General features: G+C 48.7%; 1 protein-coding gene across 2 annotated transcripts; it reads left to right on the plus strand.

Moving 5' to 3' along the window:
* The first annotated feature begins 1,217 nt into the window (after nucleotides 1-1,217).
* Nucleotides 1,218-8,378, plus strand: PRDM8 (PR/SET domain 8). 2 transcript variants are annotated; one of them, XM_069593203.1, is made up of 4 exons: nucleotides 1,218-1,744; nucleotides 4,020-4,240; nucleotides 5,351-5,582; nucleotides 5,973-8,378. In XM_069593203.1, exons 2-4 carry the CDS (start codon nucleotides 4,022-4,024, stop codon nucleotides 7,577-7,579), a joined length of 2,058 nt encoding a protein of 685 aa, XP_069449304.1. In that variant the 5' UTR covers nucleotides 1,218-1,744; nucleotides 4,020-4,021; the 3' UTR covers nucleotides 7,580-8,378. The 2 variants fall into 2 exon arrangements, with proteins under 2 accessions (XP_069449304.1, XP_069449305.1); XM_069593204.1 differs by having other exon boundaries at nucleotides 5,976-8,378.
* Nucleotides 8,379-16,176: the final 7,798 nt, after the last annotated feature.

The raw sequence follows: 16,176 nt of genomic DNA on the forward strand, positions 1-16,176 counted from the left end.
ACTCAGTGGGAAATTCCTCGCACTACTTTTTAATTTCTCCTATGCAGAATTCTTTCCAGGCCTCCTAGTACTGTGGGAGCCAGGGGTAAAGATGCTCCGTGCCTGGTTGCTTCACTGGGTTCCGAAGGGAGGTCTCAGAGTATCAAAGTACACACCTTTTCCTTTTAAGCTGCTCTTCGCCAACCCCCAATCCACTTATCTTGTTTGAACACAGGATACAAACTAGGCTGTCTCCTCAAGTCCTGGCCACTTTAACTGGCTACTCGTCCGATTTATCCTAAAGCTAATGGATTGCCCTCTTCAATGTAGTGGTGGTGTGGGTGGGGTTGAAGGAGTAGGACTGTCTATACCACTCAAAAGGTCTTTCTTCCCTTAGGAGCAGAGAGTTGAATGTCGAAAAGGAACCCCGAGATCCCCCAACGAAAATGTGTGGCGGAATCCTGCAGAAGGAGTCAACTTGCAGGGTGTTAAAGACTTCCAGTCACTAGCATCAGATGCTGCACTAAAGGGGCAAGCCAGCGCCTCTAAGTGGCTTAGCGCAAAAACGAGGCTCCCGAGACGGCCTCGGCCACTCCATCCACTCTTCCACCACCTGCTGGACGTGAAAAGCTCTCCGGAGCCCATCTCGGTAATAATTTTTACTTTTAATTCACCTTCCCCACCCCCGGGGGGCTTAGAATACCGGCTCGCTGGCAGAGGACCCCCTTGGGGACTAGGCGGACGCGCCAGGCTGAGGGCGGAAGCGCAGGAAGAGCTTGCGTCTCACAATCTGGATTTTTCTTTCCCACCCGTTTCCTCCTCACCCCTTCTCCCGCCCGTTACTTGTGTACTGGGACCAAAAGACCCCCATAAATTCCCTTCGGAGGTCTGGCGGCGTCTCTGCTGCATCCCCCTTACCCATCACCGTGTTCAAGGGAGGACTGAGCCAAGTTATCACCAAAGCGCATCCTTTTTGAGTCTTGCTCCTAATTAGGGGCTTGGTAGTGTGAGCGCTCCTGGAGAACGCTGGTGAGGGTTTGTCACCCTCCTAGGCAACTAGCTGCGCGTATCAGCTGCTGGCTGGAGGGGCTAATCCACAACTCCCCCTTCCCCTCCAGAGAACTCAGACTCGGGGGAAAAGCGCGCGGGGTCCTTGAGCGCTCTGAGTGGACAGCCGTCTGCCAGGGTTTCTTCAGGTGCCAAGAGAAACGGGAAAAGGTCCTCTCCAGGTCTTTTTGGTACTTCCCTTTCCGACCCCCAAGCCGATCACCGCCCCCAACCAGTCCCAGAGGGCCCAGGCTTTCGGAGGAGTTGAGCCGTGCCGAGCTCCGAGAGGCGTTGCCACATGGGGAAAGCGCTCAGGGGCTGCGCGGGGCGCGGGCAGGCCGGCAAGACCGCTTCCAGGCAGGCGGCGCCGCCGGAGGGAGCGCCCAGCCCAGCAAAGAGTTAAAGGGAGGGGACGTGGGCTGTCACGCGTCATTGGGCAGATTATGTGCAGCAAACAAAAAGTGTGTGTCTGCGTGCCAGTCAGTCACTGCATCGGGCCCATCTGTACAACTCTCTTCTCTCTCCTCTCCCTACTCTCCCTGGTTTCTCTCTCTGCGTCTCTCCATCTCTCCTCCCTTTAGGCAGAGCCTGCTTGACAGCAACACCAACACCTCTCGACATGGAAATACACTGATAGAATAGGCAAAAGAAACACTCGTCTGCATCTCCCGGTTCCAGGTGGCCTTATTGGGGCGGTTTGATCCTGACCTTATTCCTGGTAAGTCTCTTTGCCTTGATGGGGGTGGGGGAGGCGGGAGGAGGAAGACAGATTTGGTGGGGATAGTGGAGAATTCTGTCCTCCGTCTTCTCATTATCCAGAAGAGGGGGAGGAAATAATTGTGGAGGGGCTCGCTACTGCCAACAGGGTTATACAAAGGGAGGGGCGGGTGGAGAGCACTTTGCCCAAGAAAAAGCCAGCGACTGGGGCGCGCGCGGCAGCCAGACAATGCCTGCCTACGGGGGAGGGTGAGCGGCCGGCAGCAGCGACGGGTTTCGGCGAGCCGGGCCGGCTATGGGAGAATGCTCCGGGCGGCTGGGAACCCGGGCCTAGCGGAGGATGCAGAGCTGCGAAAGGCTGGGCGGCGACGACGACCGCGCGCGGGCGGCAGAGCCCAGGCTCTCGCCCAGCGCTTATTGTGAGCGGCGCGAGGCTCGTGGCGGCCGCCGCGGCGACGCGAACCCCTATTAGCGCGGCGTAGCGAGGAGCTTTTCACCGTATTGTTAGGTAGGACTGCATTTTAATGACTGCGTCCCTGCTGTTGCCCGAAGTGATGGGGCGACCTCTCGGCACAATGAGCCGTTTGTGTGAAAGAGACTTTTAAAAGGAAGAGAAAAATTGGGGTATAAAACACTGAATTGAGGAAATTGAAAAAGAGAGAATAGAATTCCGTTGAAAAGGAGGTTCTGAGAGATGCTGAGAGATTTTTTAAAATGCATTTAAATGTGCAGTTGGAGATCAGAAAGGCTACCTTGGGTGGGGTAAAATGCCCAGCGGTAAATGCTGTAGAATAATAAAGGGAGTTTCTACTTTACGGATATTTTCTCTGATACCTCTCTGGCAGATACAGCCCATACTTGATATTTGGAGGAGATAGTAGAATGAATGGAAAAGAGGCTGACCAAAGTTTCCTGCTCTGTTAGCTGGAAAAGGAGGGGGAAAGCAACTACCTTCTAATGACATTTGCAAGATTAACTGGCTAATAGACATTAAGATAAAAATGCACATTACCAATATTGTTCCAGAAAAAACAGCTTCTTAGGAAAAGAATTGGGTTTCCCTTTCCTGCTACTTAAACTGTACAAAATATACTTAAATATCTGCCAATGGCAACATTATTGGGGAAAAATCAACTTGGAGGAATCTTCTAATCAGTCAGCAAAAGTGAACAATGCAGTTAGTTCAAAGGTGCTTTAAATTTTACATATGTTTTGTTTGTTTTTTGATGATAAGTCTTGTGGGGGGGGGGGGGTCCAATGGCAAAGGAAGCAAAATGTGTCTTTATGACAGCTTAATAATAAGAGAGCCCGCCACCAGGGCATTACTTTCTGAATTGCTGCAGATTAAACAGCTGGAGAGTCTACTGAGGTCTACTCAAGCGGGGCTGCCCCCTCTTGCCCAGACAAGGTCCGATCTGGGGGAGCGAACATTCACCAGTCATTACACACGCAGTATTTCAGACAGGGGACACTTCAGTCCTGCTCTGTACCTGCTCACTTCATGAGGCACATGCGAATCTACCCACCCCCTTGTATAACAAGGTAACTGGGATTCACCCTCATCCATAAATAAGCATGTCGAGAAGAAAATAATTACCTCTGCTTGCTGCTTTTAATTAAAGCCTCCGAGGGACAGTGTTGGATTATGGTAATGAGCAGACACACGTCCCCTCTTGTAGGCTGCAGAGAAAGGTTAGCTGACACGGAATCAGTGGCCCTGACACTCCACTTGAAATCCATTCGCCATGCTCCGCTGTCTCTGCCTGCTCACTAGTGCTGCTCCCCTCTTTGGAAGAAAAATAAGATAAAACCAGCTCCCGGACACCCAACTCAAAACACAAGAGTAAAAGAGAGGAGCTTTCTCCCAAAGGTTAGAAGTTTCTTTCCCTTTAGAAAGTCTATAGGCTAGCAAAAAAAAATCCTTTTGTTCTCCACTTATCTCCCCTGCCCCTCCATCCTGTCTCACCCTCCCCTAAGGTAAGTCAGAAAACATTTCCTCTTTCCTAGCCCTGCTAGTCTTTCTTTCTAGCAGTCAGTCCACTTAGCTCCCCCAATTCTCTTTACATTTTTAAAGGAAAAGAAAGTACTCTTCTTTGGCATCTTTGTCATATGCCAGATTTAATCTGCCATCGGCTTTATTTTTGAAATAAGATCGATGCAAAAAACAAGCAAATTCAAGAAAAATCTGTCTAGTAGTTAGAACATTCTGCCTGGATTCAGAGAGGCAAAAAGAGGAATGTAAATTCGCTTCAATTGTCCTGTGTATCTGTCTCCAGTGATGGAGGATTCGGGCATCCAGCGAGGCATCTGGGAGGGAGATGCCAAGGCTGTCCAGCAGTGTCTGACAGATATTTTTACCAGCGTTTACACCACCTGCGACATCCCTGAGAATGCTATATTTGGTCCCTGCGTCCTGAGCCATACTTCCCTGTACGACAGCATAGCTTTCATAGCTCTGAAGTCCACAGACAAGAGAACGGTCCCTTATATCTTCCGGGTAAGTCTTGGTTGATGTTCTGTAGGATATGAGGGTAATATCTTAAAAACAGACTAAGAATCATTCTAATAACAAGCTGAGACTGGTTCTACATGGAGAACATGCAGTGATACATGCAATTCTATTTTACACACCAGAAATTAGAAAAGGAAAATTAAACTCCAGAGTATTGTCAACTGATTTTCGGAAATAAGTGACAAAATTAGATTTTGAATGCCAGATGTGTCTAAATCAATGCCTGGATTCTGGGCTTTCCTGGAGATGAACACCACTTCCTTAACTCTGTGGGAAATTTCACCAGGATTGAGGCTATTTGTAGACTAAGTACTTCCTATGAGTACTTTTCTGTAAATATTAGGTGCATTCGCCTCCCAATCCCAGAAGCCTTCTGTTCCCTGAAATATTACTCTTTCTGGTTAAGTTAGCTAGTGTCTAGAGTTTGTATTTAAATAAAAGTGTTGGTGTTTTGACAATTAAACATCATTCCAGCCATATGTTAGAGTGTGAAAAGTCCTGTCACTTCTATTCTTTCTTTACAAAGAACCATTAGTTGTTTAAGCCAAAATAAGGAAGATGAGCAAAAGTCACAAAATAATTTCTAAAATCTAAGTTTGCTTTTCACTTCTAAAACAGACAAAATTCTACATACTTTTGCAATGTGGGATAATTTAGAAATCAGTTCTCAAGAGCTTAGCACTAATTTGAATTGTAAAAAAAATTTTGCTAATTTGATATTCATCCAATATATAAAAAGACAGGACTGTTCTGGTGGTCCACTGGTTAAGGCTCTGCCCTTCCAAAACAGGAGCACAGGTTTGATTCCTGGTCTGGCAACTAAGACCCCACTGCCCCTTTGGCTAAAACACACACACACATACACACAATCTGTATAATTAATGCAGCTTGCCAAGGATGTTATCTTGCCTGCTGGCTGCAAACATGAGGATGGGTGTTAAGTCGGGTCAAGTTTTTGGAAGCTTGATCTCAGATAATAATTCTTAGAGAAATAACAGCTGAAATGGCCCTGGCTCCTTTGGCTTCATTCCCTCACAAGAGTCTCCCTCCCTCATTCCCTTCCTTCTTGTATTCTTTCTTTTCTCTAAACTGTAGGTAGACACCTCAGCGGCGAATGGTTCCTCGGAAGGTCTCATGTGGCTGCGTCTGGTCCAATCAGCCAGAGATAAAGAAGAGCAGAACCTTGAAGCCTATATAAAAAACGGACAGCTGTTTTACCGCTCTCTCCGCAGGATTGCCAAAGATGAGGAGTTACTAGTTTGGTACGGGAAAGAACTGACCGAGTTACTCTTGCTCTGCCCCTCTAGATCCCACAGCAAAATGAATGGTAGGTTGGCTCAAGACCTGCGTCCGGGCCCTTAGCTAGCGGCGGGGAGGAGGGAGGGGAGCGGCGGGGTCACTCTGGCACCTGGGCGAGCCTTCCCTCCCTTGTGGTGCCTTGTAGAGCTTCTGAGATATAGTCTGGGGTGAAGCTGGGACAGCTAGGTGAGGATGAATCGGGACACGCTTGGCTTACTTCCTGCACTCTCAAATCTGGAGGGACAGTTAGACCGGGTCTTGTCCGATGTTGTTGTTTTCAGGCACTCAGACCCTGAGAGGTGAAAGTGGATTTGTGGAGGGGGTGATGGCAAACTGGCCTAGAGACGATGCTGAGTAATCATGTGGGTTGCGTGTGTGTGTGTGTGTGTGTGTGTGCGTGCGCTGTCTGCTCACTAAGCAGGGTCGTCCCCTTACACATGCCTGGAGTGCAGCCAACGTTTCCAGTTTGAGTTCCCCTATGTAGCGCATCTGCGCTTCCGCTGCCCCAAGAGACTTCACGGCGCTGATCTGAGCCCCCGAGAGGAGCAAGGCGGCGGCGTGGGTACCAAGGATCACGGAGGCGGCGGCGGTGGCAAGGACCAACAGCAGTCGCAGGAGGCACCCTTGGGTCCCGGCCCAAAGTTCTGCAAAGCCGGTCCGGTCCACCACTACCCGGCCCCCTCCCCCGAGAGCGGTAACCCGCCGGCGGCTGGTGGCGGCAGCGGCGCGAAGCCGTCCACGGACTTTCACAACCTGGCGCGGGAGCTGGAGAACTCCGGGGGCGCCAGCAGCTGTTCCCCGGTGCGTAGCCTCGGCGGCGGCAGCGGCCACCAGGAGGCGGAGCTGAGTTCCGACGGCACCGCCGCGGGCGTGGGCAAAGGGAAGAGGAAGTTTCCGGAGGAGGCGACCGAGGGCGGCGGCGCGGGGCTGGTGGGGGGTCGGGGCCGCTTCGCCGAGCGGGCCCTGCCCGCCTCCAAGGAGGACCTGGTGTGCACGCCGCAGCAGTACCGCAACTCGGGCAGCTACTTCAGCCTGGAGGAGAACGGCCGCCTCTTCGCGCCGCCCAGTCCCGAGACGGGAGAGGCGAAGCGCAGCGCCTTCGTGGAGGTGAAGAAGGCGGCCCGGGCGGCCGGGGGGCCGGAGGAGGCGGCCGCCGACGGCGGGGGCGCGGCCGCCGAGGAGCAGGACGCGGGCGGCGGTGGCGGCTCCTCCTCCACGCCCGTGGCCGCGTCCCCGGCCGGCACCGAGAAGCTGCTGGCCCCGCGGCCCGGGGGCGCGCTGCCAGGCCGGCTGGAGGGCGGCAGCCCGGCGCGGGGCAGCGCCTTCACCTCGGTGCCGCAGCTGGGCGGCGCGGGGGGCGGCGGCGGCGCGGGGGGCGGCGGGGGCGCTGGGGGCGGCGCGGGAGGGGCGGGCGGGGGCCAGGGCGCAGCGGCGGACGAGCGCAAGAGCGCCTTCTCGCAGCCGGCGCGCTCCTTCTCGCAGCTGTCCCCGCTGGTGCTGGGCCAGAAGCTAGGCGCTCTCGAGCCGTGCCACCCCGGCGACGGGGTGGGCCCCACCAGACTGTACCCCGCCGCCTCCGACCCGCTGGCCGTGAAGCTCCAGGGAGCAGCGGAGCTGAACGGAGGTTGCGGGGCCCTGCCGAACGGCGGCGGCGGCGGCGGGCTGCCCAAGCAGAGCCCGTTCCTCTATGCCACCGCCTTCTGGCCCAAGAGCTCCGCCGCCGCGGCGGCCGCAGCGGCGGCGGCCGCGGGGCCCCTGCAGTTGCAGCTGCCGTCGGCGCTCACGCTGCTGCCGCCCTCGTTCACCTCACTGTGTCTGCCCGCGCAGAACTGGTGCGCCAAGTGCAATGCCTCCTTCCGCATGACCTCCGACCTAGTGTACCACATGAGGTCGCATCACAAAAAGGAGTACGCTATGGAGCCCTTGGTGAAGCGGAGGCGGGAGGAGAAACTCAAGTGCCCCATTTGCAACGAGTCTTTCAGGGAGCGCCACCACCTCTCCAGGCACATGACCTCGCATAATTGACACGGAAAGGACCTCCGCTTTCCGCGCGCGCGCGCGCGCGCACGCACGGTCAAACCACCTGCAGGAACAAACACGCGAGGACACCCACCACCTCCTTGTGACCGAAAACATCACACCCGGAGACACTCGCGCACACACAGGCACACACACGTGGTCTCCCCCAACCCTTACATCCAGATGTTTACCTGTGACCTACACCACACACACACACACACTCACACACCCCCCCCCCCACACACACACACACACGAGACAGGATGGTGGATTTTTGATCGGGTGGGTTGTTTGAAGGGTTTTCTTTTGAATGCACGCATTTTCACTTTCCCAAAAACAAAGGTACATTTTTAAAAATGTCGTATATTGCAACATATTGATGCATTTGTCATACGTTTCTACTTAAATTATTAAGCACTTACGGTTTAGATGTAATAATTATATGTAAGGGCAAAATTTATTTTAGATATAAAGTAAAGGAGGAGGGTGAGATGCTTCCTGCATTTCTTGATTACAGTTTGTGTTCTTACAAAAATAAGCAAAACAAATAAAAAGGAGGTAACCATTCAGTTTAAGTTTCCAGGGGGAAGTGCATGTATCATGAAATGATTATGGACTTCAATGAAGAATGTCATCATTATGTAAATATGTATTTCCTTTTAATACAAAGTGTAATTTTGTGCCAGTGAAATGGAGTCTGAATAGTTATGTGTTTCTTTTATCCCTGGAAAGATTTATTAAACTTTATAGATTATCCGGGTATGTTGGATGCTTTGACAATAAATGACTATTTTCCTCGAAGCAATTATTGGGAAAGTGTTTTAAAATGTTTTTTGTAGCTAAACGCTACACTTTTGAGTGCGTGTTCAGTTGCTTAGTAGTGTATGACTCTTTGCAACCCTATGGTTCCTCTGTCCATGGGATTATACTTTGAGTAGATACCATATATTTTCATTGAGCCCCTGCAAAGAAACTGCAAAAGAGAGAAATGATAAACCCTGCCCCACTTGTATTATTTACTCTAAGCCAATTTTGAGCCTAAAAGTGAGAAGACAAGGTGATTATTACTTGGGAAATCTTTATCTGGAAAGTGTTGCACTTCTTGATCACAGCACAAATCATTTAAACTGAGATGCCTGCCATGAAGCTATCCAGTGTCTGGGATGTCAACATTCTTTTCAGCAGCAGGGTAAGTAGCATCTTCACAAGTGGCCAAAGACAAACGATTTTCAGACCTGGATCAGGGACAACAGGTGAAAAGCCCACTTTTGGTTCTTACTAGTGATGCTTGCATGGAAGGGTATCTTGTGCTCTAGGACCCTTTGACTTTCTGTCATTAGTCTTTAAGAGACCCTTGGGAGAGTTTCTCCAGTAATTAAGGTGAAATGACCATGGTAGTCTATGTATTGCAGGGCCCCCTAAAGTTCTGAACAGCTGCACAGGCTTGGAAAAAACTAGCCCTGAAGTATTACAATACAGACCTAATAAATTTCCTCTTCTCCCTGCCCTTCCTCTTATGAAAAGTCCCTCTGTACTCTTCATATGCTGATGATAGTTCTTAAATAGTGTACGTATGTAAGTGTATGTGGTACTCAGAAAGCAGTAGATCAAAACCAAATGGTCCTTTAGGTCTCAGGGTAGCATGCACTTAATCCATGGGCATCTTCAGAGTAGTCATTCTACAGGTGCTCTAGTAACCAATACTACACTGGTTTATGTATCACAGAAGGTGTTCCTTCCCATTTTTAATTCCTTCACTTCTTTGCCAACCCTCCCCTGTGTCAGAAGGAGAGTATTTGTGAAAAGTTCTGAAATGTGAAACTTGTACAAGATCTTATTGCAGGCCTTCAGTGGCCTTCCCTAAAAGGATTTTAAAGACTTCATTATCTTAAGGGGACTACATGGCAAGTTACAATTAGGTAAACAGAGACCAGGGGTAGGGCAGAGATGGATCCATAGTGCGACCACTGAGATGGGTGAAAAAACAGGTTGACTTCTTAAGATTACCCAAGTACTTTTTGTGTTGCATTTCTTTGAGACCTGCTCTCAGTTTTCCTAAGCAAGAGTCTGATTATCTGAAACAGTAATCCCCAGCAAGATGTGACGAGAACAGTCCAAAATTCCTGTTCTGTTTCTGCTCTGCATGATTAGTAGAACTTGCATCATTATTGTTGGTATCATCAACTTATCTGCATTTTGCTTTTCTTATCTGTGCAATGAGTGAGACAGGTTCTGCTATTTTTAAAGTACTTCTAGCACTGGGGAGTTGTTTTTTTCTAACGGGCTAATCAGGCTCCAATTAAATCTAAAGAAGACTTTCTAGAGAAAAAAGCAAGATTGGTTTAGAGCAAATTTGATGGCAAGAAATCAGAAAGATATTTGGGAACAAATAGAAGGTGGACCTCAAAGATCCTTAAATCATAATGCTCAAGAGGCTGACCAAATTATCCATGCCTAGAACACTAGTGGATCCCTAGAGCAAAAGTTTCTTAAAAACAGCCAACCAACCACCAAATCAACCAGTCAAGGTTGCCTGGGGCCTAACTTTAAAAACAAAAACCCAATAACAAACACAAACCTTGAATGCTCCTTCATTTCTATCCCATCCTTCCAGTATCTTCCTTTCATTATGGTGGCTAGATTACCTGTTGGGTAGTCAAAGATGAACTTAAGTCTAAAGAAACAGTAAGTAAATACTGCTGCTTGAAAAGGACTTCTCCATAGTCTAAGGCAGCCGTCTATGGGGTTGCACAGAGTCTGACACGACTGAAGCGACTTAGCAGCAGTAGCAGCAGCATAGTCTAGAATCTTGGTTGTTTGTTTTTTTAAGGATACGTGTAGACACTTTTGAGCTCGTGTTTTCTTTTGTATGGTAATTAATGTAAACAATCAGGAAGAAAACTGAACCTTGACTGAGCTAACGCCCAGGCGATCAGGTAGCTGTGTGAGTGGCAGACACTTTAGAGCTGGGCAGTTTTGCTGACCAATCTGCCTAGGAGACGTTTTTTGGGGCGGGAAGCAGTAGGGGAAGGGTGCCCAAAGCTAGTTTTGCCTTCAGCCAAGGCAAACTGAGAAATGTTTTAATGTTGCATTTTCAAGCGTTTGGATGTATCAGCTTTCTCGGATGAGAGTTTCTAAAATTCCATAATCCCACCCATCTGCCAAGCTAGCTGAGGTTGATGGCTGAGGCCATAGGCGTAAATGTCTGCACACAGCTGCGGGGGAAACAAGGTCATAGGGTCATGCAGGCTTGGAGCAGGCTGGTGCCTTGAAGTCCAGGCGGGTGGCCTGCGCTCCGAGTCCCTGCTAGGTCCTACGGACTGGGGAAAAGGCAACTCAAGCGGCTGCCGCACTAGCATTTGCTGTGTCCCCAGTCAAGGGCAGATTGCTTGGAAATGACCCGGCTCCTAGTGTCTGGAATCTCCGAGCGCGCTCTCTGCGTGGATCGCGAACCCCTTTCGTCTTCTGGCGTTCGTGAGTAGGAGGGGAACGCGTCTATTTCCCAAGATGAGCTTACAGGGTGTAGCTGAAGCTCACCGGCGTGCGGGAACAGGAGGGCTGGGGAAAGAATGCACGCGCATCTCTGCACCAGTTCTCAGCCACTGACTGGGGAGCCGAAACTGAAACCACCTGCGATAGTTCCCAGGGTCCTGGGCCTGGGTCCTGGGCCCACTTCTACGCTCTGCGGCTCTCTGAGGCCCAGGGTACCAGTGTAGCCGTCACACCGGCGCGCCAGCCAACATAGACGTGTCTCCGCCGCCGGGCGCGGCGGTGAGGATGGAGGGAGTGGGTCCAGCAGGGTTGCGCATTTCCCCCTCACACCCGCTTCTGAACCGCTGTGTAGCACCCGCTTCTCGTCTTCTATCAAGTTTACCCTCCCTGCAGCTTGTCTCTTAGCATCACCCCAGCGCCGAAACCTGGAACACCCGGGACCACCCGTACCCAGAAAACGACCTGGAAGAGCAACCTCTCCTCCCAGATTCCGAGGGCCCCGAAAGCGGCCTCGCCCCGTGAGTCAGGGGTTTCTCCTCTCTTTCTCCACGCACTATCGGCCCGGACTCCGCTCCACCAACCAGGCCTGGGCAGCTGGCTCAAGTGGAAGAGTCCACGATTGGAGCGCCGGGCCAGGTGCGCTTGGCAAGGCACACGCGTCTGAGTCCGATGCCTTCAGCGCTCGGCAGTGCGGAAACAGGGCACATAAGGGGACCACCAAGGACCCAGCGAGGGACAGCAGGCAAGCGCGGCGGCCAAGGAGCTGCCCTGGACTTTTAGATTTTCCTTCCTCCCCACGCCCCTCGCCCTCGCCCAATCCCGTGTGCTGGAATCAGTTTCGCTCATTCTTTGAATCTCCCGTTTTCCCTTCCCTCCACCCTTCCATCACTTTCACACTCTTTTCAGTCTTTTAAGTACTTCTGGAGATTTGAGATCATTCCTAGAGTTTTATTAGGAAACCTCCGCCCGCCGGATGATTCTCAACCATTCAGGCAACCGACTCCTAAGGTGGTTGCCCCAGCCCAAGGGGAGACTGCTCTATTTGATTGATTGAGACTTTAAGGACTACTGCACACTCTACCTTGCTCATCAAAGAGATGAGCAAATGCCAGCCCCCCCCCCGAAACAGACACTCCCTCTGCCCCCATATATGAACAAACACCCATGTGTGTCGCCTCCTGAAAAATTCCTCCTAGGAGAGGAAGCAGTCGGTCTGACGGTATGACGTTCTTCTGTCCTTAAAGTGATGTGCTTGTGTCTTTGCTTGGAAATGCTGTCTTTCCTTGAAGGTGCGAAAGTACCTCCGAGGGATAGAGAAAATTAAGCCTGCCCAGAAGCTGAACTTGGAATAGAGTGAGGAGCTGGGCTACCTCCTTTTCCTTTTCTAAATGTGTTTTGGCTGATAGGCGGGCCAGGAGCCTGAATATTGAGGCAGAGACATCCCTATTTGGCCAGTGGGCCTGAATGCCTGTTGACTGTGACCAGCCTAGGTGGGCAGAAGGGGTGTTCTCAGCCTCTCGGCTTCACAGATCCTATTCCTAAGGCAAATTTTACTTTTTTTTAAACTTTAAATTGGACCTAAAACTTTTTAGAAACATAGCTATTCTCCAGGGCAAGAGGATGAAGAAACTAAAGAGAAAGTTCTTTTAAATTTTTATTTTTTAAAACTCTCTAGGCCAACAAAGTTCCATCTAGTCAAAGCTATGGTTTTTCCAGTAGTCATGTATGGATGTGAGAGTTGAACTGTGAAGAAGGCTGAGCGCCGAAGAATTGATGCTTTTGAACTGTGGTGTTGGAGAAGACTCTTAAGGGCCCTTGGACTGCAAGGAAATCCAACCAGTCCATCCTAAAGGAGATCAGTCCTGGGTGTTCATTGGAGGGATTGATGCTAAAGCTGAAACTCCAATACTTCGGCCACCTGATGTGAAGAACTGACTCATTTGAGACTCTGATGCTGGAAAGATTGAAGGAGGGAGGAGAAGGGGACAACTGAGGATGAGATGGTTGGATGGCATCACCAACTCAATGGACATGAGTTTGAGTAAACTCCAGGAGTTGGTGATGGACAGGGAGGCCTGGCATGCTGCAGTCCTTGGGGTCATAAAGATTTGGACACTACTGAGCGACTGAGCTGAACTGAATTGAGGGTTAGAGATCTGGTAAGCTATTCTACTTGAATAGCTAATCTGGTTATAATTGTTATTTACATATGCCTTTTCAGGGATTCCCAAGTGGCACTTGTGGTAAAGAATCCACCTACCAATGCAGGAGACATAAGAGGTGTGGGTTCAATCCCTGGGTCTGGAAGATCCCCTGAAGGAGGGAATGGCAACCCACTTCAGTATTCTTGCCTGAAGAATCCCATGGACAGAGGAGCCTGGAGGGCTACAGTTCACAGGATCGCAAAGAGTCAGACACGACTAAAGCGATTTAGCACGCACATGTGCATCTGTTGTGGGTATGTACTAGAATGTATGTGGGTGTGTGTTTGCACACATATTTACACTTATATATGTATATATTATGTACACACATGTGTATTATATATACAAATGTACATAGCCATTCTAGTATACATGTAGACACAGAACTGGTAGGCACTATTCTAAGTACTTTTCACATGTTGACCCGGTATAATTCTCACAACCTACCCAGGAGGAAGCCTAGTAAGGATTCCACTCCATCAAGTTTTAAAACTGTGTGGTTGTTACGACTTTCATCTAGGAACAGAAAGCTGAGATTCAATACCATAAAGTAATGGAAAGATTAGTGCCTCCTAAGTCAGAAAGCTTGCTTGGAATTCTGTGGCCTTTCCATCTATGCATCTCAGTTTACTTTACTTGAGCTTGTGAATAATTCTACCTGGGAGCTTATCATATAGATGTGTCTTGAAAAGCAAATAAAATCATTCTCTGTAGAAGCTTTTCATACTATCACACGTGATAGACTTCCCAGTTGGTGAAAGAAGTGTACTTTTAGCCTCGACTTATCTTCCTCAGATGGTCAGGAACTTCTATCAGAAATCCTCAGGTACCTTCCTCTATAAGAAGTCTTTTGTGGCCTTGACTTTCTTTAATGATCTTTGCTCATTTTTGAGCAGAGGTGGGAGTAACAGCTGGTTTGATTTTGTGGATGTGTATTTAACTACTCAATGCTTCTTCCTTATGTCCTAAACTTACAGAAGGGTCACTGAAAAAATATTCAAGAAGTAAAATCAAGCAAGCTTACAGATCCATCCAGGGGTATGTAGTTTTAATTGTCTTAGACTAATCTTAAATGGCAAGTATAATATGTTCCCAGTACTTAAAAGTTACGTGTAAACAAAACACCAAGAGTGAAAACGGCTGTAAGGAGGGCTAGTTATCATTTCCCTTGCTGTAGAAAAGATGAGCAAAATGCAGAACAGTAGTCCATTTCTCTTCCTGAGTACCATGTAACAAATGGCATCTTACTTAGAAAGATGTCTTAGTGCTTAATGAAGACAACTCTGGGTCTGCAGATCATGGAGATCCACGAATGATACTAATCCATGAGTCAATATCTTGGAGGGAAACTCTGACTCCAGCTCATGTTTTGGACTGATGCTGAAGCTGAAGCTCCAATACTTTGGCCACCTAATAAAAAGAGCCGACTCATTGGATATGAGACCCTGATGCCGAGAAAGATTGAAGACAAGAGGAGAAGGGGATGACAGAGAATGAGATGGTTGGTTGGCATCACCAACTCAGTGGACATGAGTCTGAGCAAACTCTGGGAACTGGTGAAAGACAGAGAAGCCTGAAGTGCTGCAGTCCATGGGGTCGCAGAGGGTCGGACGTGATTTAGCAATTGAACAACTGACTCCAGCTTATGTTTTTCAGTGTTTTTAAATGTATTTTAAGCTAGAATGCATTATTTAATTGTGCATTTCCCCTCTGTTAAAATGGAGACTTGAAGGATGGATGCCTATGCTATCTTCTTTCTCAAATTCTCCAAGGAGTAAATTTTTCAAGGAAATATTAAGAGCCTTTGTAAACCAAGAATAGGAATGAGATTTGGAAGGGAAAAAACCACAAGAGAAGAGAGACTAACTCTATCAGATCTTTGGCCCTTCACTTCTTTTCAGATGTTTAGCCATTGATTCCGAATTTCTTTTGTCCCCATCATTTTTTTGGTTTTGCTTTTTTTTTTTTTTCTGAAGAAAGGCAGGGATGTGGGTTTTAGGGGAGAAATCCGGAAAACAGTCCCACGCTTGAGCAACATCCCAGAGTACATCAGCTGTGCTGGTTGGAATCTGGAAAAATGTAGTGTGATTATACTTTTCTTCAGGGATTCATCTCGATTGGGTGTACCTGTGTTACACCATTGCTTGTAGAACTCAAAGTAGCTTTTTCTGTGTTTAGTAATTTTTTGGTGACATGTGAAACTTAAAAAGAAAAAGAAGCATTTGATGACTTTTTCCCTCCAAAACAATTGAATTAAGATCTGTTTTTCCCTCTGGCCAGATTTTACTGGGTCTTTGTAAAAGGAAAACATAGCCAAACAGCGACACCCAGCCCTCAAAACGATGCAGATCACAGTTAGAAAAATCCAAGTATCCATAGGCTCCTCTAGGTTCAGAGGTTCCAGTGTAGGAGCCAAGTGAAGGTGGAGAAAAGAAAAGGAAAGGAATATCCCTGCAGGGTCTCTCCTAGAAAGAGGAGTCACTTAGACTTGTACATTAAAATATTTTGGAGAAAGTGTAAGTTAAACTGTTTACTTTAGCAGGGCTGGATAGGAGTCAATAGCGAATGCCATGAAGTTTATCTTTATGGACATATAATCTGCTCTCTGAATTCCATCTCAGAATGCTTCACCCTCAGTTGCTTCTGCCATTTGACTTTGTCAGATCTCCCTTAGTCCTTTCCCCTCCAGCAAAGAGATGGTACAGAAAATTCCCACCAGTATGAATCAGTAGGAAGACAAAAAAGTTTGAATTTATTTGAAAGCATTTCTTTTACCCCATTTGCATTTTGGGTCTTAATTTCTAATTTTGGAACAACCTAAGGAAAGATGAGGCATTGGTATGTAGAGGTACTCCCCTTCTGGGGGTGATAATGCCTGAAACTGCTTTCAAATCAGATATCTTTGAT

This window comes from Ovis canadensis, chromosome 6 (assembly GCF_042477335.2).
Source record: "Ovis canadensis isolate MfBH-ARS-UI-01 breed Bighorn chromosome 6, ARS-UI_OviCan_v2, whole genome shotgun sequence".
In the NCBI taxonomy this organism is placed as follows: Eukaryota; Metazoa; Chordata; class Mammalia; order Artiodactyla; family Bovidae; genus Ovis; species Ovis canadensis.

Coding starts and splice junctions, on each gene's coding strand:
- PRDM8 (XM_069593203.1), top strand. CDS start 4,022: ATGGAGGATTCGGGCATCCAGCGAGGCATCTGGGAGGGAGATGCCAAG. Junction 4,241..5,350: donor CGGTCCCTTATATCTTCCGG/GTAAGTCTTGGT, acceptor TCTAAACTGTAG/GTAGACACCTCAGCGGCGAA. Junction 5,583..5,972: donor ATCCCACAGCAAAATGAATG/GTAGGTTGGCTC, acceptor CTGCTCACTAAG/CAGGGTCGTCCCCTTACACA.